This window comes from Anthonomus grandis, chromosome 2 (assembly GCF_022605725.1).
Source record: "Anthonomus grandis grandis chromosome 2, icAntGran1.3, whole genome shotgun sequence".
Taxonomy (NCBI): domain Eukaryota; kingdom Metazoa; phylum Arthropoda; class Insecta; order Coleoptera; family Curculionidae; genus Anthonomus; species Anthonomus grandis.
In genome coordinates this window covers 8,293,067-8,320,042 of record NC_065547.1, presented here as the reverse complement: position 1 = coordinate 8,320,042, position 26,976 = coordinate 8,293,067, and the positions used below count along the sequence as shown (strand labels likewise).

The 26,976-nt window shown below is 32.4% G+C and overlaps 1 protein-coding gene across 6 annotated transcripts in view; it reads left to right on the top strand.

The window, feature by feature from the left end:
* Positions 1 to 26,679, top strand: part of LOC126748614 (acetyl-CoA carboxylase) — a 108,528-nt gene extending 81,849 nt beyond the window's left edge. For all 6 annotated transcript variants that reach the window (XM_050457980.1, XM_050457987.1, XM_050457976.1 and 3 more), the window contains 13 exons: positions 8,508 to 8,914; positions 9,280 to 9,413; positions 9,469 to 9,675; positions 9,739 to 9,853; positions 11,599 to 11,989; positions 12,067 to 12,197; positions 14,427 to 14,540; positions 14,607 to 14,720; positions 19,159 to 19,483; positions 19,538 to 19,721; positions 25,661 to 25,831; positions 25,890 to 26,033; positions 26,090 to 26,679. In XM_050457980.1, the coding sequence (XP_050313937.1) occupies positions 8,508 to 8,914; positions 9,280 to 9,413; positions 9,469 to 9,675; positions 9,739 to 9,853; positions 11,599 to 11,989; positions 12,067 to 12,197; positions 14,427 to 14,540; positions 14,607 to 14,720; positions 19,159 to 19,483; positions 19,538 to 19,721; positions 25,661 to 25,831; positions 25,890 to 26,033; positions 26,090 to 26,209 (2,557 nt within the window). In that variant the 3' untranslated portion in view covers positions 26,210 to 26,679. The remainder of the gene's footprint in view (positions 1 to 8,507; positions 8,915 to 9,279; positions 9,414 to 9,468; positions 9,676 to 9,738; positions 9,854 to 11,598; positions 11,990 to 12,066; positions 12,198 to 14,426; positions 14,541 to 14,606; positions 14,721 to 19,158; positions 19,484 to 19,537; positions 19,722 to 25,660; positions 25,832 to 25,889; positions 26,034 to 26,089) is intronic.
* The last annotated feature ends 297 nt before the right edge of the window (positions 26,680 to 26,976 follow it).

The following is a 26,976-nucleotide window of genomic DNA, read 5'->3' as shown; positions in this document are numbered from 1 at the left end:
ATTAAATTAATTGATACATAATATTATTAATTAGTAGGTACACATTATTTATTGTTTGCCAATTATACAAGTTCAAAAGCCGTGTGCTTTTATATTAATGAGAAATAATCATATACCACAGATATATTTAGTTTATTGTTTTAGTTGAATTAATAACAGGGAAATCAGGTCAAAATTTTTGCCTTTATTTTAGTTGCCTTTATTTAATGTTGGCACGGAATTGTACTTTGAATGGTGTGCATTTTTGGGAGTGTAATTTAATAGCTTTTCTCTCAGAGGTATTTCAAAGCAGTCTTCTTTAAAATGGACTGAACATATTCGTGCTAAAATGTTAAATTAAATATTAATTTAAGGGTATACAGTGCGTCCCAAAAGTTATGTCTAAATTCATTTAAAATTCAGGGCTGTGTACGAAAAAAAAACGCTCGGACACGTCGATTTTTGTTTTTGGTTGCGCATTATTTGCAATAAAAACTTTGTATACAGGGTGTCTCATGTAGCCGTGGTCAATACCAACTTTCTTATTTTAAATAGAACACCCTGTATGTAATAAAATTTTCGGATTCTACACAAAATTATAAACATTTTGGTGTATCACATACCCTAGTTTTATTTACCTGTTTTTAAATACAGGGTATGGAAAGCTTAGAACATTGAAAGGCTAGAAGTAGCATGCCGTGGAACTATGGGCAGGTTTGTTTGCTTGCAACATCTCTGATACAATGATGCCAAATGCTTATAGAGAAATGGCAAAAATCACTTTATAATATCATAAAAGTTTTCAGTTTTTTCCGAAAACTTAAAACAATACTACTGCTCCCCTTTAATAAAATATCAAGCATTTTTTAAAAATAAATTTGATAAGATACTCTATATCGAAGTCAATATACGTTAAATAAATGAAAATAAAGTACGAAGCAACGAGAAAACGTTAATGGCATCGCAACGCCGCTCGAACGCATTGTTGATCCCACCGATACGAGCACTCTCTACCAGTGACGTCGTCAACAAATATTTACCTGATAAATTTTTATTAATTATTATAGAGTTTAAATATGAGTAATATTACCATTTATGAGCTATTTATGTGTTTTTTTAACGGACTTCGTTAGAGGAAGGTCATAATAAAAGGCAGCATTTTTGTCAAGGCATTTTTATGGAAATAAAATATTTTATTAATATAATATTAGAGATTTCTTAATAAATCATGTTTTAAGACACAAATTTTTAACATTTTGCAAAATTTTATTATAATTATTATATTATACAAAACTCAGTTTTACATCACTTACTTTAAATCACATAATATATACTTCTATGATGCTGACTTTTTCAAAGGGACAGTATTGCTTCAGCGGAAAGAGTTAAAACTACAAGGAGGTTCAAATTGTGAAGGAGTTGCAGGTTTTTTATAGGTTATAAGATTTTTATTATGAGTATTTAGCCTGTACAATGGTTTTGAGACATTTAACAGTGACCTATATAATACCTAATACCAATTATTATATCAGATTAATTTATACTAAAAAACAAAGCTTACCTAAGATGATACCTGAGAAGACTATGTACAATAGATTAGATTAGATAGTTTATTAGTAGTAATATACAAACAAGTACTTTTACAAGTCAAATAAAATATGTAATATATGTAATATTTCTTAAGTATTTTAATAATAACTTGAGACATCTAATTCAATTTCTTTGGCGCAAATTTGTTTGTTGCAATCTTCGAATTTTAATTTCTTGTTCTTTTTTTTTCCATAATTTGGTGATAAGTGATTTAGCTTTTAAAAAGTCCTCAGGATATCATTTTCATTTTACCCTAGAGTAATATATATAAAAATATAGTATTACCAATATTAAAAAGAAAAAATTAAAAAAATGTATTATGATAATCCAATTGATCAATAAAATGTATGTTATTATAAAGAATCTTTGAAATATCATACATTTGATTAATTGCATTTAATTACAAATATAACACAATAAAATACTATATCACTTTTAAATAAGATATATAGAATAAGATGATACATGGCATAAAAGTCTTATTTGTACTTAGAGAAAGAATTGAAGCAGTTGTGTAGCAGTTAAACAAAAACGGATTGGATGGGAAATAGTAATTGTTGACCTAGACCCCACAGTAACTATTAATCTCAGATGCAGTTATTGTTGATGATGAATGATCAGATCTGTAATTATACAAAATTTGGTGTATCAAGAATATTAATTTATTTTAATTATCCATACTTGTCTATATTAGCTTCACTGTCTGTACTATATACCATTTTGGAAGCTAAAGAAGTTTTTGCACTATTCAGGAAAACTACCCTTGCAGCTTTGAAGGGTAAATCACTTGGTAAATTAACTGAATTATCGGCTGCTGTGTTTTTAACCAGTGCATCAGAAATCCTAGTAAAAAAATAGTTTTACACACATACCTAATTTAATAAGTATTAGGTATAAATAAAGCTTATATGAGTAAAACTAATACTTTTTGTGACGATTTTTTATACTAGAAAAATATATTTAAAAAAAATTACCTTTAAGGTAGAGCTGATTTTTTTAATAAAGTCTGGCTACTGATAATATTATCTTCCTTATATAATAAATCACTTCTAAGGATGTGATCTGAACAAATATATTCTTTTTAATTGTGTTGATTTCAATTAATGAAATCCATTGTTCCCTTTGTGCATATATTAGGCAATTTATTATAAGTATTTGATATTTAATCAAAAAGCAAAAAAAAATTACAGTAATAAATTAATATGTGGTGCCAATTACTATATATATATATATATTATTATAAGTTGCAATATGGTAAAACAAAAAAAAATTATCGACCAAATTTTAGGGAAAGACAAAATTAACTATACATAGATATCAATATCTAAATAAATTTCAAAATTCTTTAAAGGCAATAAAAAATTAGTAATTTCATCTATCTACCTAATGTCTATATTAAAAAACATAACTATATATAGATAGGTATATGGGTATTATGCCATCTTTCTGCCAAAACAACAAAAAAAACATAAAATCCTGCAATAAAACCAGGGACAAAATTCTAGTTTTATATTTTTTATAGCCTATTGATAGATGAATATGTTCAAAAATATATTTAGATTTTAAAATATAAATATTTTGGTATTTTACACACACTTTCACATTCAAGTTTTTATTAGGTTTATATCTATAAGATCCCCTATTCTACGTTTATGATGATGGTTACCCCATGATGTGATGTTATGAAAGTATCGGTACTTACTTGTGAAAAGATCGGCTTGAATCACCTTTTTATCATGATGCGGCACAAACGACACAAGTTTTTGCCATCCTAGCAATTTAAAAAGACACTAAAATGTGGCCTTTTTCCTTTTGAAACCAAAAAATTAAAGAAAATACACGAATCTCGAACATAAACAAAAAGCCGTTTGACAGATGACACTATGCGTATGGCTCAGGCGCTTAAGTTCCGGTGTTGTCGCTTCAAATTTTTTAAAAACGGTTTTAGGGATAAGAATGTTAATAATTTTGTTATTTTTTTGCTTAAGGATATTATATTTATTCTTAAAATAGGTTAATTGTAGTATTTATATTTTTTAATTTAAATTTTCCTATAAAATACAACACAAGTAAGTTAAATTAACGTTATAATGGTTGTTAAAATATAGCAAAAAATTTCCTCCGTTGGAAATTCGCGTCGACTTGACAACAGAGAATCGGCAAATATGTTTGTAAACAACACACCCCTCTTGCCCCTGTGCACATGTTGGACTCAAACAAAGTTGTTGTTTACTAATTCTAGCCTTTCAATGTTCTAAAATGGAAAGAAACACTTTTTATAATTTTAAGAGACTCTACAACCAATACCATTAAAGATAGAGAAAAACGGCTTTTACTTTCCTATCTTAACTTTTTAATACCTATCTTTTGAGATACATGACACCTCTCAATATCTTTGACAGATTTTTCTGACAAGTTTCATATTTAACATGTATCCCAAAAGATAGGTATTAAAAAGTTAAGTTGGGAAAGAGAAATCCGTTTTTCTCTATTTTTAAGGGTATTGGTTTTAGAGCTTCTTAAAGTCAAAAAGTGTTTTTTTCAACACCCTGTATTTAAAAACAGTTGAATACAAGAGCCACGGCACAACTAGACATTTTGATAAAACAAAAAACAACTTAATAAAATAATGCTTATCTAATTTTAAATTCACTTCTAATATAAATAAATAATAATACACAATAACCACGTAACACGTAAATAAATAAAACTCGCCAGCTTCCAAAAATTTCAGAAAAACTATACAAACAACGCCATAAAATGAACCGAGAAAGTGATAGGAATTGGACGGTAATCAGACGCTGCTTGCCAGACTACGTCATTGCGCGAAATGAACCAATTGGTGTCAAACGAGGAACATATCGTTGTGAGTGTATCGTGAGTCACACTATACCCTTTCTTAAACAATGGTACTAAGTTACTTAAACGCCAATCTAAAGTATAAGTTGAAGTTTGTAAACTAGGTTAAAAAATGCAAATTAGATGAATGAACCAATGAATGGCCACATTACTTTCTTACATAACCAATTTAATCTAACAGACCTTTTTCCTTTTAGTCTGTTGATGGCTTCTAGGATCTCTTGCTTAATAAAGAGTTGATATGTAGGTCAGTTATATATATTTGCCAAAATATTGGGCAAACGAGACATTTAAACTTTTTTAAACTTCCTTTTTTCCCTATATTTCACCATTGACCATACAGGGAAACTTTTTCTAACTTGAGTTGACACTAGAGTATACTTCACAAAAATATCATTTATGATTTTATAAAATTGCTTAACGGATTCATCAACATTGATCATAAAGACTTAACTAAGTAAAGTATAAAACTGGCATTTTTTGAAACTCATTACTTGTTTACATTCCTGTGGTTTCCTTGTGGTATTTTCTTTTAATATTATTTTTTTAATATTAAATTAATTTAATTATTTAAAAAAAGTTTGAATTTTAATCGTCCTTGAAAAGCCACTAAAATATCGTCAATGCAGACGGCAGCTTTGAATAGAGTACAACGTAATTCCTATTGATTCAAATATCAAGTATGTTTTTTGTGTAGTAACGTTTTGATCATATATGTATTTGATCTTCCTCAATATAAAAGAGAGACATTAAGTATTGTGGGAAATTAGGTAAGTCGTTTAATAGTTAACCTCAGGCATTTCCTCAGAAAAGAGAGAACTAAAGTGAGATCTGATTAGAGGAATTCCATAACTGGGTTTGATAACAACCTCAAATCAATGCGAAGTCACTTGCAACTATTAAATGAAGTTTATCGACAGTCTAGTGATGCAACCATTAAAAATGAATTAAAAAACTTTATACAGCGAATTATAATTTTGTCTCTTCAGTTCAAAACCCAATTAAAACTAAAGCTGTATGGCAAGTTATTAAGAGTGATGTAGGTACGTCAAAATCAAAAGTTTCTCATGAATCTTCTATAACCGCAGATAAGTTCTTTTCATGTATTGCACATGATACTGTTAAAAATATTCAATTGCCGAGGAGTGGCTCAGTTTTCTCTCCTATGTCATTCATAGAAATAAGAGACATTCGTTTCCATCATACATAATAAATAGAAACGCAGTTTAAATAATATCACGCATTCTTGCTTGTCGATGTCCTAAAAATTAGTAAGAAAGATCTTTACTAATTAAAAATGGATGGTTTAAAACAAATTAATGATAGTTTAGATATCATTTCAGTCGTTGTAACCACCCGTAGGTTTTATTCTGAGACTAAATTTCACTTTGGAAAAGGGGTTAACTGGAGTGAAACAAAAATTATGTTGGAATGTGGAATTGGCATCTGGTACAAAAATTATTAATTTGATTACTCCTTGATTGATTTCATTACTCCTCGGCTTCAACCAAGTACTTCTGGGACTGTAGACTTGTAAAAAATCTAAGCTGGCGGCTTCATGCTATGTCTAAATTAATTCTTCCGGTGTTATTGTTGATAGACTAAAAACTAAGACTACCCATTGATATTTAATTAGTTTGAATGTCAGATTGATCTGATCTATGAAGATGTTCTCATTGCTCGCCTTATTAAATTAATGAATCCTGATGAGATGCCTAATTGAGAATTTCTAAACGTGCTTGGATTGACCAGGGTAATTCCTATTTTCAAGAGGGGTGATCCTGGCAGGTCCTAAAAACTCGAAAATCTTTGAAGAATGTATTGCCATTAGTAAATTTTTTAAACAAAATAACCTCTTTACGTCCTGTCAGTTTAGTTTTAGATAAGGTGTAATTAATGTTATGACCATTTTAGACCTATATCTTTTTTGCACTCTTAACAATATAGTTTGATATACAGTTTGAAAATGTCTTGTTCTGCGATTTGAATAAGGCATTTGATTGCGTTTCTCATTATATACTCTTAACAAAACGCTCATGTATGGGTTTCGCTCTAACAGCATTAAACTTTTGGCTTCCTACGTGACCAATAAGGATCAGATAGTGATCGTGGGTATACATCGTACATCGACGGCGAGTGAATATGGTGTTTATTGAGCTCCGTAAATTTCAGTGTTTTTAACGGTAAATACTAAATCAAAATCCGTGAAAATTTTATAATGGGTTCTTTAATATTCGCTAAATGTTAACATATGTTATGAAAGTTTATACAATGAAGAATAACACTACGAGTATAAAAATATGTGATAGTGCAGAGACACACTCAAGAATGACAGGCGGTAAGAAAAAGAAGTATACCATTTGCAGACAATGCAATAAAACATTACAAAACTACATTATAAGATTCAGTGTGCTGGGGGATGTGAAAAGTGGTTTCATAAAGACTGCTCTGGTTTTAGTAATGATGTATTTTTAGCCTATTCTATAGCAACGTAAAAGTGTCAGTAAATGTGCTTGTTCAACATGTCTTGCTGCGGAAGACGAAGTTGAAATAACTGTGTCTAATCCCCATGTTTCTCTTAATCATTCAAGTTATTTGCATAGAAGCAGCTTAGCCCAGAATGAAACAGCCTGTAGCAGTGTGGGCAATATGCTTGATAACGCTGATATTATAGCAGATTCATTAAAAACCACTAATCCTATCAACGCCGATATTATGAAAATTACGAACAAAATTTATGATAAATTAAAGCAATCAGTTACCTTCAACGGATTGATAATGAATAAGGCTAGGATCCCTGCTTAAGGCTAGGATCGACCAACTTGAAAACGCATTGGGTCACATAAAGGACCCGCTAAATGACACCCAATCAGAGAGAAATAGAAACATTGTGGTTGTTGGACTGAAAGGCGATGATAAAAATTTGCTTTTCAAGTCCAAGTTACACCTGATGACTTCAATATTCAGGCACTCCCCAGTAACAAAACTCTAAAGCCCGTACTTATATCTTTCCGCAACTCCGACTTAAGAAACCAATCATTAACAAAAAGAAAATCGACCATTCTTGATACCGAAATTTGTGGTATAGATGTTAATGTAAAAAGGAACATCTATTTAAATCCGGATGTGACCAAATATACGCGCTGTTTATGAGGGTAAAGGAATTAAAAACATTCGGGTACAAATATGTTTGGTGTAAAGACGAGAATGTGTTTATTCGAAAAAAAGAAGGTGATTCTGTTCTTCTGCCCAGATAGACAGTTTGAAACCAGATTCTAAAATTAAGTAAATTAAATATGGAACTATTTGTTTTTATCTATAATATGTTTATAAATTGTATACTTAGTATTTAAATTAAAAATTAATGGCAGGTGATAAAAATAGCTCATGTTAATGCCCGATCTATTGTTGGAAAAATACATACTTTAAAAGATTGTATTCTTAATAATAATTACGATATCTTTGCAATTTCTGAAACTTGGCTTTCTGATGTAGTTTGTGATGAGGTGGTGAACATAGATGGATATAAAGTGGTCGCCGCGTCAGTTCCGGGGCGAAGGAGTCGTTCTTTACATACGTAATCCAATGATTAAATTTGCAATTATTAACGATATGAATAGGGACTTCTCCGAGCAACTTTAGTTATTGGTAGTATAAAGGTTATTATTGGAGTATTTTACAGGGCACCAGATTTTGTTACTTACACTCAATTTCTAGGTGAATATCTCTAGGCTTTTAGTTAGTTATGTGATTGGTTTGCATTGGAGATTTTAATGTAGACCTCCTAAAACTCGATTCCTACTTTTTAAGTGTTGATAATTTAAATGTTTATGCCAGCAATTTTTTTGTGTTTTCTTTATCCAATATTATTATTATGTTTGTTAATCATTAGAATTTGTTATGTTAAATATGTATTTATTGTGATTTTATACATATTTAACATTTTAAAAGTAGTTTAGTAGATTTGTTAAAATTTAGCCTTGCCATGGAATATTTTATTTCTGTTACAATCAAGCATATTTGACTTGTGTGAATACTTTGTTGTATTCTAACATAAATATATTGATTTGAATCTCCAGGTCGTCCCCTAACGCCTCCACAACTCCCATACGTCTGTGTTTATCAAACGACAGCGGCTACTACCTGGACATCAGCATGTACACCGAAGTGATCGATCCGGAATCGGGCGAAATCCGATTCAAGGCGTTCGGAAAACGTCAGGGACCGATGCACGGCCTACCGATTTCCACCCCGTATTTGGCCAAAGATTACCTTCAACAAAAACGGTTCCAAGCCCAAAGTAACGGAACCACTTACGTGTACGATTATCCGGAGATGTTCAGGCAAATGGTCGATCTACAGTGGAAACTTTATAGTCAGGAGGCGACCAGTGTCGTCACGTTACCGGATAAGTTTATGGATTTTGTCGAGCTGGTCCTCGATGTGGAAACCGAAACTAGATTGGTGGAACAGAAACGTGTGGCCGGTAAGAAAGTCTACATTTAACTGTTGTGAAAATTCAGAAATCTTTGGATCAGTGGTTTTTGTTTTTTATAGATTTTTGAATATCGAAAAATTTACCAGTTACGATTCTAGCGATATTTTAATAACTATTGAACTGATATGAGCTTAAAACACTATTTAATTTTAAAAAAATTGACATTTTTGGCAACAGTTTTGTAGTTAAGGTATATCCACGTTAAGTTTAAAAATCTAAGCTACATATTGTAATTTCTTTTCTCTGCAGCTTTTTAAAGGGCGACAAAAATCATCGAAATCGAAGAGAGCCAAAACGAAAAATATCATTTTTTTTGGACGAATTGATTTGTTCTTGAATAAAATCGTTTTTAGGTGAGAATAATGTCGGTATGGTAGCTTGGAGGCTTACCTTGTATACACCAGAATACCCTGCCGGTAGGGACATTATTGTTATATCAAACGACATCACTTTCGGAATCGGGTCATTTGGACCAAGAGAAGATAAGGTAATGGGTTACAAGGGCAACACTTTTTTAAGGTTTTTACATGAAACGTTTTAAGGTATACGGATTGGCGTCTGAGCTAGCAAGAAGTTTACAAATCCCGAGAATTTACATTTCGGTTAATTCGGGGGCTCGTATCGGTTTAGCGGAGGAGGTGAAGGGCCTATACAAAATCGCCTGGGAAGACCCTAACGATTCTGAAAAGGGCTTTAAATATTTATATTTGGCACCGGAGGATTACGCTAAAATCAGTTCCAATAATTCGGTAAAATTATTGTAGACACACATTTTGCCACCTTATATTTATATATATTTTATTAATTTTTAGGTTAGGGCAGAACTTATCGAAGACGAAGGCGAATCACGGTATAAAATAACTGACATTATTGGCAAAGAGGATGGTTTGGGTGTTGAAAATTTAAAGTATGCCGGTATGATTGCCGGTAAGTAGCCAAATCAAATCAAAATCGTAAAAAGGATAATTATAATTATATAAGATAAATACATGTATGCAAAATTCTCAGTGGATAGTAAATTGGCTTCTAAACAAAGGTTATGACCTTTGTTTAGACTTTTGTGGATGACCTTTCACCCTAAAATCAAAAATAACTATGAAACTAATAATCGTTTGTTTTATAAATGTCATCAAGGCTAAAGTAACAATTCGAAGTTTCTTGAGTAAATAATTTAAGTTCTTAGTGCTTTATTTCCCATGCGTAACTTACCAGACCGAAAGTACTTTTTGATTTTATACCGTAAGCTTAGATCAATCGTTAATGTATTAAAAAAAAAACTAGGACCAAGAAACAATTTATAATATGTGAAGCAACTGAAATTGATGTCTTTCGAATGTCATCCGAATTATTCACTTAATGATTTAGTGCAAGAAAGTGGATTATATTTGGGAACTATTCGCAGCATTCTAAAAAAGCATAAGTTTGTGTCCTATAGGTGCAAATCTGCACAGACGCTTTGTGCCAGGAGATCAAGAAAGGCGCATTAAGTTTTGTCAATGCTTCACTTATCAAGTCGGGCTTAATGCTAATTTTTGTATCCGTATGCCTCCTCGATCACCTGACATAACGCCTAAGGATTTTTTCTTTTGGGCTATTTAAAACACGATATTCTTATAATTAATTGGTAATTAAGTGATGCAATCAATAATATTGATGGCAGAATCATTTCCAGAGCCGTTAAAAGCGTTTACAAGCGGGCTCAAAAATGCTTGGAGCACGAAGGTAATGTTTTTTAGCATTTAATTTAAAATGTAATAAGAAAATTAAATAAACGATACTTTTTTTACATACTGGATATTTTTATTATCTTCCTGTTTAATGATAAGGCAATATTATGACAACTAACAATCATTATCATCAATTACTATCGATTTTTTGCATACTTGAGAGAATTTTGCATACTAAGTGACCCATTAAAAAAAATTTTATCCGCGGAAAAAATACTATTATTTTGCCTATTTAACTGACTTTGTAGATCCAATAATAACGAAGTAAGCAACAGTGCCGACTTAACTTTTAAAACGCTATATACTATGCAAGATAGTTAAAAACAAACGGAGAGAACCGCAAGAAAAATTATTAGATTATGTAACTATAAACAAAGTCAGGAATATGAATATGAATATTATTTATCAATTATTGACACTAAAAATTAGACAATGCCAAATTTTTTATTAAAAACCCAAAACAATGATGCTTGATTAGTTAGATTATTTAAAATATAAATTTTTGATGAAAGTCTATGATGGTACCATAGGTTTTTTTTACAAAATTTGGTAAATTATTCCACATTTGTAATATTACAAAGAATAATCGATGTTAAGGTACTAAAAAGTTCATTTGAATATTTCTCTGGTTACGCTGGTATATCTACAGGTATATATGTATAATTATTAATAACAAATAATAAAAAATAATAACACAAAAGAAACAAACAATTATTCAAAAATATACAGACTGAAGTTTCTTTGATATTTTACAACAATTATATTTAGCCTGTCATTGCAGCATACTGCAGCATACTGTCATTTAGCAGTATATGAAAATATTAATTATTTTCATAAGAGTTGTTTTACTTTAGTGTATGTTACCTATAAACGGTATTTTATAAGGTCTCTCACCCACTACGTTTTAATCATTAATACATTTAGTAACATTCTTTTATTTCACAGGAGAAACCTCATCCGCATACGAAGAAGTAGTGACAATTTCCATGGTCAGTTGCAGGGCGATCGGTATCGGCTCTTACATAGTCAGGTTAGGTCAAAGGGTGATACAAATAGAGAATTCTTATATAGTACTAACCGGGTACAACGCGTTAAACAAAGTGTTGGGCAAAGAAGTGTACGCCTCAAATAACCAACTGGGCGGCATTCAGATCATGTACAATAACGGGGTCACCCATAAAACCGAACAAAGCGATTTGGACGGCATTTTCACCATTTTAAAGTGGCTCTCTTACATGCCGAAAGATAAAATGTCCCCGGTGCCGATGTTGAAACCGAGCGATCCCATCGAGAGGGATGTCGATTTTACCCCAACGAAAACCCCGTACGATCCCAGGTAAGGTTTTTTGTCAATGACCATGAAATGACCTATTTTGCATTGGATAATATTTAATAATATATTAATTAATGCAGGTGGATGTTGGAAGGAAGAGATTCGCCCAACGATCCTGCAATATGGGAGTCTGGATTTTTCGACAAGGGTTCTTGGAATGAGATTTTGAAGCCTTGGGCTCAGACCGTTGTCACTGGACGTGCCAAATTAGGTAAGATTAATCTCATTGTGTTGAACTCTTTACAGTTAAAATTGAACATCGGGCTTTAAATGAAAACGAATCAAAAGTAATTCACTTTAAATTTAAAGAAAGTTTTATAGAAAATTGTTGTGAAAAACGTTGCTTTCCAAGGTAGCTTCATAAATTTTTATGGGATTTAAATCTGGTGATTGAGTAGGTAAAGAAGTAAATAAATAATGTAATTTGCCAACAAAATTATTTCTTATAACATGAACTATTTAATTAATTGCAAAAGTAGGGAACATATTGTGGGGTACAAAGTCACAATTTGGAGTTTGTTGAGATTTCTATTTCAGTTCATCTTTTACTAACTTTTCATATTATAATAATTTTATAACACTATTATCTAGATTTTGAATGCATACAAACTGTGTATAATGACCTTGTCTATTTTTATTAACCATTTTCTAAATTTACTTCCAAATAATTTATGGAATATTTTCTTTTATCTTTCGACAAAAAATTATGAAATGTTGGGCAAGGTACTCACTTGACATATGTCTTATATCCTTCTTATAAGCCCGGACCATCATGCAGTTAATATCTAGTAAATATCTATCTAGATTTTTAGCAATGCAATCCAAAATAAAATTAATACCTAAAATTATTGATATTTATGTAAAATTAGAATAGTTACCAAATAAAAAAAAAATATTACGACTTTTTTGTTAATTCTTATATCATAACCAAAGTAAATGATATTTATGTATTTTTTTTATATTTTATTTTCAAACAAATATACCAAAAACAATAATAAACAAAGAAACATACAATTAACGCTACTATAACAACTGTTCAAAATGCCCTCCATTAACTTCAATGCATTTTGAAATACGTTTCACAAATGACTGCCGTGTTTCAAAATGAAGATTTTGAAAACAATTTTTGCATTTAGTTCATTTAGATTATTTATAGCACTATCATAAACAATTGATTTCAAATATCCCCAAATACAGAAGTCTACGGGGTTTAAGTCTGGACTACGCGTAGGCCAAAGCAAAGGTCTTCCACGGCCAATCCAACGTTCGGGATATTGTTCGTCAAGGTAATTGCGTACCTGTCGAGAAAAATGCGCTGGCATAAAATACAAGTTCTGCCTAACATTTAATGGTATTCTATCTTCTAAAAGACCTCCAAGTTCATTTCGTAAGAAATTTAAGTACGAGTCTCCCTTCAAATTAGATGGTAGTTCATGAGGGCCTAATATGGTTTCCAATAATACCACACCAAATGTTCACTTTAAATTCTTGCTTGAAATGGCGACTGACAACTGAATGGGGGTTTTCACTATCCCACATATAAGCATTTCTAAAGTTAAATACGCCGCGTCTAGTAAATGTAGCCTCGTCTGTGAATAACACTCAATTCGCGTTTTGCATATTTTTAAACTGATGACAAAACTGCATTCTGGCTGGCAAATCTGGTGGGATCAAACACTGAGCTGGTGTAAAGTGGTATGGATAGAGGCCTTCTTTGCCTTCTTCTCTGTCTTCTTTTGCCGCTATTCGCCATGTGTACTTAACCCGGATTTTCTGCTACGCGCACTAAAATTTCTTCTTCCTGTTCTTGGGAAATATTTTTTTGGCGGCCCAAAACAGGCATTTTTGGCCGAAATGATTTGGTTTGGTTGTTGTCTATCTGGAAATATTTCCATCTCCAAATTGGTAAACAAATTATGCCTAGGCATTATTTAAAATGATTAAAAAATGAATTTATTTTCATACTTTTTAAACCGATATACGGAGCTGAAAAAAGTGAGGGGTTCTAAAAAAGTAAAAACTAGCGCAACGAGCACCCTCTACCGAAAATACAAAAACTGTATAGGAAATTTGACTTTTGTTTTTAAAAGACTCGTATGTTTTAAATTTCATGTAAGTATGTCAATTGGTTTAGGACCTATGAGAAAAAAAAACGATAAACCAAATAACTTTGACACCCTGTATTTCAGTTACTATTAAAGTTAAGATGAGGCAAGTTGACCTCAATCACATTATTTTGACGGAAATGAAACTACTGTTGTTCTATGTCCCATTACTTTCGGGACTCTCTGTATATTTACAGCACCTTAACATGTAAAATTGTAAAGCATTTGTAAAATTATGTCAATGTCTCTGTAACTCTGCTTATTTGTAAAGTTGATATTATAACAACTAACTTGCATTGCAACGAGTTTCGACCATTAAATAAAACTTGTCTTAGGTGGAATTCCCTTGGGAGTAATCGCCGTAGAAACCAGAACGGTAGAACTGAACCTGCCCGCCGATCCTGCCAACATTGATTCCGAAGCCAAAACCGTATCGCAAGCCGGCCAAGGTAATAAAAAATATCATAATAAACCTAACAAAACAAAAATTTCAAATACGCAATTCGTTATTCCAGTGTGGTTTCCCGATTCTGCCTACAAAACTGCTCAAGCCATCAAGGACTTTTCAAGAGAAGATTTGCCGCTTATGATCTTTGCTAATTGGAGAGGTTTTAGCGGCGGCATGAAAGGTAAAAATGATCTTTGAATTAAAAAGAAGAAAATGCTTTGGAGAAAAAATGTAATAAATGGGAAATTGTGACCTTGCGACTATGATTCTTTATCTAAGTATGCTTTAAGAATTACTAAAAACTTAACAGTGCTTTTTACCGCGATTTTTCACGCAATAAAAAATTAAAAAAAAAACAATCAAATATCAATAAGTAAACTAGACTATAATTAAAAAGTAAACCCATGGTTGAGATGGATCAAGTTTAAAAGTCAGTTGCCTAAATTGTTGAAAATAATTATATTGGAATGAAAAAAATAAATCCTTGGCACAGATGTATGGAATTAAAATGTCAATGACTCGATTGCGTAGAATAATAAAATAACTAAACTGGAATTAATAAATAAATTAAATTTTTGTCTCAAATGCCGGGAATTAAAAAATCAATTGCCTGAAATAATAAAACAATTATACTCTAATTAAGGATTCAATCTTTGTCTCAGATGGAGATGTATCAAGATGCTGAATGTATCAAAAAATGGAATTCATTCATTGATTTAAATGGAAAGTTAAATGACCAAAATAATTCTATTTGTTTTAATTTATTTTATTTTATATAACATACTCCGCTTTACAGATAAAATTTAGGTAAAAAGTGGAAAAAAATCAAATAAGAATAAATCAATTAGAATGTAGTTAAGAAGTATAAATCTATGACTTAGATGGTTTGAATATTAAAAATAAGTGGAAATTGATTTCAGGGATAATCAAAAAATTGAATAATGAATGGCTCAACTGACCAGAATTAAAAACGTAAAATCTTTTAAATTTAAGTAATCCCCTTACATCATTATTTGAAAATTATAATCTTACTCAAATAATTAAAGACCCAAGCAGATTCTCGGCTACTTGCAGCACTCTTCTTGATGCAATATTTGTGTCTAATGTGTCTCTGATACATAATAAAGGGGTCATTTGCGCAGACAACATGTCGGATCACAACTTGGTTTTCTGTGAGCTAAATTTAAACAGGGTACCCATAATTCCTAAACTAATTGAGTACAGGTGCTTTAAAAATTTTAATAACCAACTTTTTTTGCAGGATTTATATTTACTACTATGGGATAGCATTTTATATCAAAATAATATCGATAGTAAGCTAGTAATTTTTAATAATTTAATTCAAACACTTTTTAATAAACATGCTCCTTTTAAAAAAGTATGAATTACTAAACCTAAAGCTCCTTGGCTAACATCTGAGGTACTTCTTTTCCAAAAACAACGCAATGAGGCATTAAGGAAATTCAAGGCAACAAGGGATACACAAGATTGGGAGAATTATAAATTTCTGAGAAATCATACTCTGGCTACAATTAGAAGAGGAAAAAAGAAGCACCTAAATCTGTTGTGTAACGAAAAAAATAAACGTCAGCTTTGGTCGTCATTAAAAAAGTTTAACATTTGTAGAGATAAAAATAATACCAATATTCCGGAACACCTGTCTAATCCAAATCAAATTAACATCCTTTTTTCTCAATTTCTTCAAAATTCTGCGAATTGTGATGAACAAATTCAGTGTTATAATAATGGTGTATTTGATAATAGCCTGCATTTCACACATAATCTTGCAACTGTTGAAAATGTAAGTAGAATTTTAAATAGTATTAAGTCTAATGCGACTGGTGTGGATCAGATTTCACCAAAAATGTTAAGGTATTGTAGCCCCTTTATTGATAAGTACATATGCCACATAATAAATTGTTGTATAGAAGCTCACTATTTCCTCGATCAATGGAAAATTTCGATTGGTAAACCCTTATCAAAAGTTGCTAGCCCAGAAAATTATAACGACTTGCGCGTTATAAGTATACTTCCAGTACTTTCAAAAATATTTGAAAAGGTACTTTACCATCAGATGGTTTGTTATTTTATTGATAATGACATTATTCCGGCTACGCAATGTCGCTTTAGGGAGAACTTTGGTACCTCTGTAGCTCTACTAAACGTACTGGATGATATAATGGACGCTATTGATAAGCAACAGATTGCTGTTCTGGGGCTTTTAGATTTCTCTAAGGCGTTAGATACAATAAATCATGCCCTTTTACTAGCTAAGCTTAAATATTATGGCTTTTCAATAGAGTCTACACAGTTAATTGAGTCTTATTTGAATAATAGATTTCAGACAATATTTACAAATAATTCTTATTCTAATCAGACTCACATTTTGTCTAGAGTGCCCCAGGGTTCTGTCCTGGGACCTCTGCTTTTCCTTGTATATACAGCAGACATTCTTAAGTCCTTAAAAGTTTGCAAGGTGCAAGCGTTTGCTGATGATACGCAGATATATACAACTTTCAAACCTGATAATCTTAAAGAAGCGGAGATTGGTATAAACAATGACTTAAATATAATAAATGAATTATCTAAAAAACATTATTTAAAATGAAATTCCTCAAAGTCTTGTTTTATGGTTTTTGGAAATACAAATAAAATTACAAATATTAAAAGTGTAATAAATGTTCATGTGGAGGGCTCTAAGCTTTCGGTTGTTGAAACTGCCAAAAATTTGGGCATTTTGATGGACAGTAAGTTGAGATTCAGGGAGCATGTTAAAAAAATTGCTCAAAAATCGTTTGCAGATTTAAAACTCTTATTTAGTAATAGAGATATTCTTAATCTAAGTCTTAAACGCAGCCTATGTGAGGCCATGGTGCTCTCTTATTTTAACTACTGTGATTATGTTTATGGTTTTTGCTTAGATAATGATTGTATTGTAAATGCGCATACAAAAAATTCAAAATGCCTGTATCAGATTGGTTTATGGCTTACGTAAGTATGATCATATTTCGCAATATTTTAAAACAATTAACTGCCTTAAAATGGACAATCGTAGAATTCTTCATTTTTCCACTTTTTTGATAAAAATCATTAGCAGCCCAAAGGCACCTGCGACTATAAGGAATAGATTGTTGTTTAGAGCAAATGTACACGGGGTAAATGTTAGAGCTAGAAATAAGTTAACCATGCCGGTCCATGGGAGTGCTATGTTTCAGCGATCGTTTTCTTACAATGCTGTTCAGTGCTACAATAGAATACCTGCAGCATTTGTTGACCTTCGTGCAGATAAATTTAGGAGGAAATATAAAATTGTTCTTATAAATGTTCAAAACAATTCTCTTACTGTTTAATATGTATCAAATTTGCTGTTTTTTATAGAAGAAAAAAACTTTTTTTGTGTTACATTATAATTGGGAATATTTCTTTACATATAACATGTTGTTATAATGTTGGTTTATATACTTCGAATACACCCTGATCTGGTTCAGTGGAGTAGCTATATAAAGCCAGACTGCGCCAGGTTCAGGTACTTTGTTTTTTTTTTGTATCAAGTTTGTAATGAATTTGAATAATAAAAGACATTTATTATTATTATTATTATTATTATTAAAATCAATTTATTTGGAAATCCCATTCATATATCTTTCTCTCTTACGCTTATGGAGTTCTTATGGGAAGTACTAGAAGGAGTAATCGGACATGCAAGTGCGATACCTCATTTTAAAGGCAATTAAAAATACCTTTTAAAAATGAGAAAATCTAATATGGCATCCATAAAAAAAATAAAGTTGATGATGATCGCAAAAAAACGAAACGTCGGATTATTTTTTTTTTGCGTCATGTTGTAATACATAAAAAGTGGCAATGAAAAACTGCTTTTAATTTTCCGATATTTCTTTAAATAAAGTCGGTAGAAGGTAAAAACGATTTTGACAAATTTTGTTTTTTTTTTTGATATCTCGGGAAGTATCCGGAATTTTACAATTTTTTAAACGTCATTTTATTAAGCTCCAAATTGCGCAACTTTGCCTCCATTTAATCGACCCTGTAACTCTTACGGTTTCCGAGATTCCAATGGTCACCCTCGAATTTGGGACACCCTGTACATGCACTTCAAGAATTGTTAACAATACAGGCAATAAATTTACAGACGAAACTGAAATTAATCTGAGTCTTAGGAACAGAAAATTTTATACATTTCTTCCAGGAATCCTGAAAATAGGAAGCCAGAGTTTAATAATAAAAGAGTGGCTTTGTTTCACTCAGAAATACATTTTTTCTCCGTAAAAATGGTTTTTAATTATTTTTTTACTTATTCATAAAATACTTATCATATTTCCTCACTGGAACGGCACTTTACTGAACGAAATATTTAAAACCTTGTTGCTACAAAGCCAACGCAAATAAAATATTTTGTATACAATAAAAAAAGTAACCTTGTTGTAATGTAAGATAAATGTTTGATGTCAATTGCCGAAAACACATTTATATTTTTATTTCAGCCTCACAAACTAGTGCCAAAACGTTGGCTTTACAGCGTCAAATATTTAATTAAAGTCTCCAAAGTTGTTACAATTATTAAATGGAAAAATGACCATATTTTTCATAATCATTGTTAGATATGTACGAAGAGATCCTCAAATTCGGAGCCTACATAGTGGACGGCCTAAGACAGTACAAACAACCGATTATAGTTTATATACCGCCGTACGGAGAGCTTAGGGGGGGAGCGTGGGCGGTAGTGGACCCCACCATAAATTCCCGATACATGGAAATGTACGCCGATCCCACTTCACGAGGAGGCGTTTTAGAACCGGAGGGTCTAGTGGAAGTGAAATATAAGAAGAGGGATTTGTTGAAGACCATGCATCGTCTCGACCCTATATTGAGGGAGTTGGACGATAAACTAAAGGCTTTCCAAGCCAGTCAACCAGCGAGAGAAAGGTTTGTAGTGGTTCTCTAATTGCATAAATTAAAATCATTATAAATATTCTTTAGATCGTCTAGTATAACCCCAGTACAACCAGCGCCGGAACGAGAAAAGCCCAAAGAACTGCGAGACTTAGAAGCGCAAATCAAAGAGAGGGAAAACATGCTTTTGCCGACGTACCATCAGGTTTCGGTACATTTCGCGGACCTCCACGATACACCTGAGAGGATGCTCGAAAAAGGATGCATATCTGTAAGTGTTTCAATTATTTTCCCACATTTTACTTTCATATTACGGTTTTTTATAATGAAGAGAAGATGCATAAATTACGGGTTTTGTAAGGTAAAGTACCACAAAAATTATTTAAGCGCGGTAAATATGTTACGTCGATTACCGTCGATGTTGGAAGCCTTAAATCGTTTTAATAAAATATTTTTTTTTGAGTAACGCAAAGGAAATTTTAATAAAGAGATGGGCAGTTGCCCAAAAAGCAGGTTTCTTTCATTTTGATGATGGGGAAGTGAATCAAATCGATTAAGCTTATATAAATCAGAACAAAATTTTTTCCTTAGAGATTGTAGCCATGGTCAAAAAACTCTGGATGAAGTTGTAATTTTCACTGGTTGTTATGGATCTGCTAGTGTATATTTAAATTACAAAAATTTCAATGGGTGGATCATATTATATATGAATATATTTCATTATTATATATTAATGGTTAAGGTCATTTAAATTATGTGTAATTTCCCATAAAAATGTAATTCACACACCAGTTATTGATTAAAAATTGTTGCGCAATGGCGATTTAAATTTCACAACTTCAAAATATTTCCTGTAAGATGTGAACAATTATTTGCAATCCGTATAAGAAAAATGACCTTAAAAAGCTGAAATAAAATACAATTGCCCTAAAAACCTAATATATTTGCAAAATTTAATTAATGCCTAAAACACATGGAAAATTACTCCAAAAGCCTGGAATATAATTATTTTAAATAATAATAATAAGCTTATTCAACAAAATATTAAAATTAAAATGTCTGAATAAACAAATGACCCATAAAAGGTTAACCTTGTCAGGGGTTTATGAATACACAGAGTAATAATTTAAACAAAATAGTTTTTTAAACAAAATCTTAATTTGGTACTATCAAACGTATTACACGAATAACGATAAAAAGTACTTATGCTATTCGAGTTTTTAGTCCTAAGTAGTGCTAAAATACATTTAAATAACAATTTTCAAGTTGATATCATTATACAGGGTGTTTCAGAACTATGGGATCAAACTTCTGGGGGTTGTTCAGTGCAACAGAAGAATCCATTTGAGTATAGGAACCCATGTCCGGAAATGCGTCACTACGCCACTACGGCCCTAAGACGCGTTAAAATTTATAAAAAACATTAATTACCTAAATAGGACCTGCTGCATTTATTTTTACCTTTTGTACATGATACCATAACAACAATTGTTTAAAATCAACGCTTATCAATGTCAATTCTCAATGTCATGTTTAAACATTTTATAGCTTATAGTTTTTAAACATTTATTGCTAACAAGCCTGGTACCCGCGACTTCGTCCGCGGAAACACCCTTATCGGTGGAATTTCAAAAAGTTCGTTCATATCCGGGGCCTACATTATAAAAAAACATTGTTTCAGTTAATTTTTTTTTTCTTAAGTTGATGCGGGCAGTCTACGTTCAAACTCCGAAGCCACGCCCCCTTAGTTCTCGAGGTCACGGGTAACAATTTTCCCATTTTTTACCCCTTATCGGTGAAATTTCGAAAAATCCGTTCTTATCCGGCGCCTACATTATAAAAGGAACCCGTTGGCAAAATTTCACGTTTCTAGCTATTGTAGTTTGGGCTCTGCGATGATTAGTCAGTCAGTCAGGACAAACTCTTTTATACATATAGATGGAAAACTTTACCAATCAAGAATTGGCGGATATGCATTCGGCATACAAACTGCAATGCACGAGCAGCATCGCTATCCCGTTTACGAACGTTATCCCGAACGACAGCATCCTGGATACAAAAAGTTTATTGTGGTTCATCGGCGGCTCGCTGAGACAGGCATGTTTAAGACCAAGATGCATGATACTGGTGTTGCTCGAATCGTAAGAACGGTCGAATTTGAAGAAGAGGTGCTTCAGCGAGTTGCCGATGAACCATCAAATAGCACACGTGACGTCGCTAAGAATATGAATACGAGTAACGCTTCTGTCTGGCGGGTACTACACGAGCAACAACTCCATCCTTACCACTTCCAGAAAGTTTAAGGTATGACTGCAGCCGATTATCATCCTAGAGTTCAGTTTTGTCGATGGCTTCTGGATAACATTATTGCACAACCAAATTTTTTACGATATGTTTTGTGGACCGATGAAGTCTCTTTCACAAGAGACGGTATTTTTAATAGTAAGAATAGCCATGTTTGGGACAAAGAAAATCCTTATGCAATTTTTCCAGGAAAACATCAGAATCGTTGGTCTGTCAACGTATGGGCAGGCATTGCTGATGATTATTTAATTAGGCCATACCTTCTATCGGAACGGTTAACAGGACCTATTTATCTGCGTTTCTTGGAGGAAGTTCTCCCAGAACTCCTTGAAAATGTTCCACTAAACGTTAGACAGCAAATGTGGTTTCAGCATGATGGAGCGCCGGCTCACTTTTCTGTACAAGTACGCGAGTATTTGGCTCAGCGGTTTGGGCACCGTTGGATTGCCAGAGGTGAAGCAGTTTCTTGGCCTCCTAGGTCACCCGATTTAACGTCGCTCGATTTTTTCTTGTGGGGACATGTAAAGTCTTTAGTCTACGAAACTCCAGTAGAATCAGAGCTAGACTTAATTGGACGAATAACAGCAGCATTTGAAATCCTTCAAAATGAGGATCAAATTTTTAGTGTAGTCCGCCGAAATCATGTGCGGCGTTTAAATCGGTGTATTGAGGTTGGAGGAAGACATTTTAATAAAAATAATAATAATAATAATAATAATTTCTTTATTGCTTTCAAGATCTAATTTAAATAGACAATAGCAACGTCACAAAACGAACAAAATTAAAATTTGATAACATCTACACAGTACATTGCTAATAAAAATAGTAAGAACAAAAAGATAATGTTGGACATAATATTGGGTGCATTACCTTACCACATATATCTCAAGTATGATACATTATGAAAATAAATAAATTAATAAACAAACCCTTAATATTAATCATAATACACATTTAAAATTGTAAATCGAAACTATAGATACACTTGCCCAACAGATACCTTGCAGTGTCTTTCCTAAACTTCATGATATTTTTCTCTTGCCTTAGGGCGAGAGGTAATCTATTATATGTTTTAATAGCAGCAAAGGCAGGAGATCTTTGAAAAAAGGCAGAGTGATGAGTTGGGACACTCAGTTCAGCTCTCCCCCTTGTCACAATAGACATACCCTCAGCATAATGATCTTCATTAGTTTGAAAAAGATGCAGGTGTTTCTTTGCAAAAATAGCTAACATAAGAATGTACAGAGCTGGAACAGTGAGTAGACCAAGCTTAATAAAATAAGTCCTACAAGACGTTTGTGGTGTGAGTCTGAGCATGCATCTTATGATCCGTTTTTGTGCTATAAAGACTGACACGGCGTCAGTTGAAGATCCCCAAAACATCACACTATAAGTGATTAGAGATTGGACCGATGCATAGTAAATTTGCTTCAGACAATTTAGGGAAAGCTCTTCTCGTAGACGCCTTATTAACGCGTAGAAACTATTTAGTTTTTTGCCAAGAGTGTCTATGTGTGGGACCCATGTGAGACAGGAGTCAATTTGTATACCAAGGAATTTTAAGGAAGCTACCTCTTGAAGAGACTTTTTTTCAAACTTTACAAGTAGGGAATTTTGAGGTAAAGTTTTGGAGAATGTCACTAGCCCGGTTTTATCAGCATTTAGCTTCAGAGCATGATTGTCACACCACTCCTGCATCCTCTCTACCACCTGAGAAGCTCTGACAGATAGTTCCTCAATCAGATGTTCTGACAAGATTATGGAAGTGTCATCAGCATATTGGTTGATAAAACACCCTGGAAAACACTCACTGAGACCATTTACATATAATATGAATAGTACTGGGTCTAGGATTGAACCCTGAGGCACTCCCTGTACCACCAAGGATGACGCTGAGTAAACATACGTACCATTACCAGAGCCAAGGCAAACTGTTTGTTCCCTTAGAAATCTAAATAAGAGGCTATAAGTCTGGCACAGTTTCCCCTCAGTCCACAATTTTCAAGGATTGACAGCAGTAGACCATGGTTGATTGTGTCGAATGCTTTCGATAAATCGAAAGAGTCCGGCAACTTTTTCTTTTTTATCAACATTTTCAATCACAAAGGATATAAGCTTGTAAACTGCCAACTGGGTTGAATGATTGGGCCTAAAACCAAACTGGCTATCTGAAAGAATAGTTTGCCTTTTTAAAAAGTTCATAATACGGATATAAATGACTCGCTCAAAGATTTTTGATATTGAAGAAAGGAGAGATATTGGTCGATAGTTTTCTACATCCTGCTCATCACCCTTATTTTAAAAAAATTGGAAGAACTTTCGCCTTTTTTAGTTTAGATGGAAAGATTCCCATGTGCAGACAGGCATTTATTATGTGAGCTAGAGGCACATCTATGGTGACTAACTTTTTTGAGTATGTTTATTGGTATTTCATCAAGACCAGCAGAGTATTTATTTGGCAAGGCTGATAGAATATGCTGAACTTCCTTTGAATCTGTGGGAAAGAGGAAAATAGTGGGGATGTGGCTTCCTTTAGGCAATTGACCAGAAATTGAAGGAGTAAGAGATGAAGCATTAAATTTCTTCAAAAATATGTTGGCTATCTCATCCAAATTTTCAATAATTTCATTATTGCTAGAATTTAGGGTTACAGGTTTAGATGACTTTGACTTATTTGAGCATTGATTGAAAATAGTCCAAGCAGTTTTAGTTTTGTTATTTGAACAGATAATCTTGTTTTCATTTAAAGAAGTTTTATAGTTAGAAATAAATTTTTTATATTCTTTTTTTTCTTTTTTATATTGATTATAAACTGCCTCACTATTTGTTTCCTTGTACCATACATACAGATCTTTAATATGACTAGAATAATTTTTAATTTCAGAGTTTACCTATTTTTTATCAGGATCCTTTATTCTGTGGCTACTTAGAGGAAATGTTACATTAAAATAGTAATAGAAAATATTATAAAAGCAATCATATTTTAGATCGACTTCAGTGCAGTTATATACATCTTCCCAGGATTCATGTGTTAAAAGATCATTAAACTTCTTAATGTTGTTTTCTGTGTATGAACGTTTCTTCATAAATACTGGCTTTTTACTCTCTTTAGGCATTTCTATATGGAGTTTCTGACCATAATGATCTGATATATCTGAGAATAATGTATTACTTGTTACCTGACACTTAGCCAAGTTGCTGAAAATATTATCAATTTGAGAGCCAAATTGTCCTACCACCCTAGTTTTACCCTTTATGTGTGGTGCTAAACCATAGCTAGCTAATAATTGTTTGGTAAGAGAGGAGTTCTGATCGTTTACTAAAAAGTTAATGTTAAAATCTCCACAGACTACCAGACAAGCAACTCATCTAAAATGGACAAGAAAGTACTAACATTACCCGAGGGTGATCTGTACAGACAAACAAAATAATAAGACCTATTTAAAATAAGACACTGACAAACGCAAAATTCACACTGTTTTTCAACACAAGTTGTTTTAACAATTAAAGGATGGAAAACTGTATTTGTTTTTGCAACTAAACAATTGTTGTGATGGTATCTTATACAAAAGGTAAAAATAAATGCATCAGATCCTATTTAGGTAATTAATATTAGGGCCGTGGTGGCGTAGTGACACATTTCCGGACATGGGTTCCTATACTCAAATGGATTTTACTGTTGCACTGAACAACCCCTAGAAGTTTGATCCCATAGTTCTGAAACACCCTGTAGAATAAACGATTGATGAAGTCTTGGAAGTATAACAGCCAAGCTGGTAGTGATATCTGTCAAAATAGGATTTTGCGTCTAAATCAGGAATAAATAATAATAATAATAATAATCGCAAACTTTTTTCTCAACATTTTTCTTTTATGACTAATATACATTCTTTTTAACACCTTTAGGAAATAGTTCCATGGAAGAGGGCAAGACACCATTTCTACTGGAGATTAAGAAGATTACTGCTCCAAGACAGAGTGGTTAAAGCTTTACTAGAAGCCCAGCCTGAAATGGCTTTGGGCCAGGGAGAATACATGCTCAGGAGATGGTTTGTAGAAGATAAAGGAGCTTCTGAGGTGAACGTAAAGCATAGTTACCTCTAAGACTTAAAACTGATTTTAAAAAATCTTTTAGGCCTATAAATGGGACAAAAACGAAGTCGTAGTTCACTGGTTAGAAGAACAACTGAACATGCCGCCACATAAATCTATAATCAGTCGGAATATTCATGCCGTAAAAAAGGATGCTGGTCTTAGTCAAATTAAGGAATTAATTGAGGTAATTATTAATTAAAATTCCTGTTATGCTGATGACAATATTTTTTTTTGTTTTAGGAATGCCCTGATATGACTTTGGATGCCATAGATGTGATAATAGAAAAACTGAATGATAACCAAAAAGCGGAAGTCATAAGGAAACTCTCGCAGCTAGGATCTATGGAAAACGTAGACTAGTTTATAATTAAAAGTTTTACACTTGCCAGTGTATATAGAAAATGATTGCTAGTGTATAACTGAGAATCATACTCAACAGGGCCACCTTTGTACATAAATTCTCAGAGAGAACACTCTTAAGCAGAGAGTACAAAAACGAATGTGTTCGAAATAATGACATGATATTTTTCATTTAAATAGTTAATAAGTATAATGGAACCTACTTAAGGCCTAGCCCTGGGGTGCTTGATTATTTTTATACGTAAATTTCAGAAAGAGGTGGCGAAAAAACTTGACAATAGTTTTTATTTTGTGGACCATTGTGCATTTTTTTTAATTTAAGAAAACAAACTTTTTATAAGGGTTGAGTTAGTGTTTTTTTTTTCTATTTATTTTACTTGTAAAGTTTCCATTCGGGAAAAGGCTGTTACTGACTACGTTGTTATTGTTTAAATATTGAATATTTTCAATAAAAAAAATTACTAATGTAACTGTGGGGTTTCATTAAAGAAAAATCAACTTCTTACTGAAACTAATGTAGTGTATTATAAATATTTCATAAACAAACAGGCATTTACAAAAATATATATTACACTTTAAAATAATAAATAAAATGATTGGCACTGTAAGCCCTAAAAAGAAGTTGTCTATGTAGCCTTACATATAGTTTTTTCTATATAAAAACGTGCAGGGTGTCTGGAAGGTGGTGTTTAATCGTTTAAGGGGATGATAGCTGACCTAATTTCGAACATTTAGCGGAGACCGATGACAATTGTAACTATCTCTCT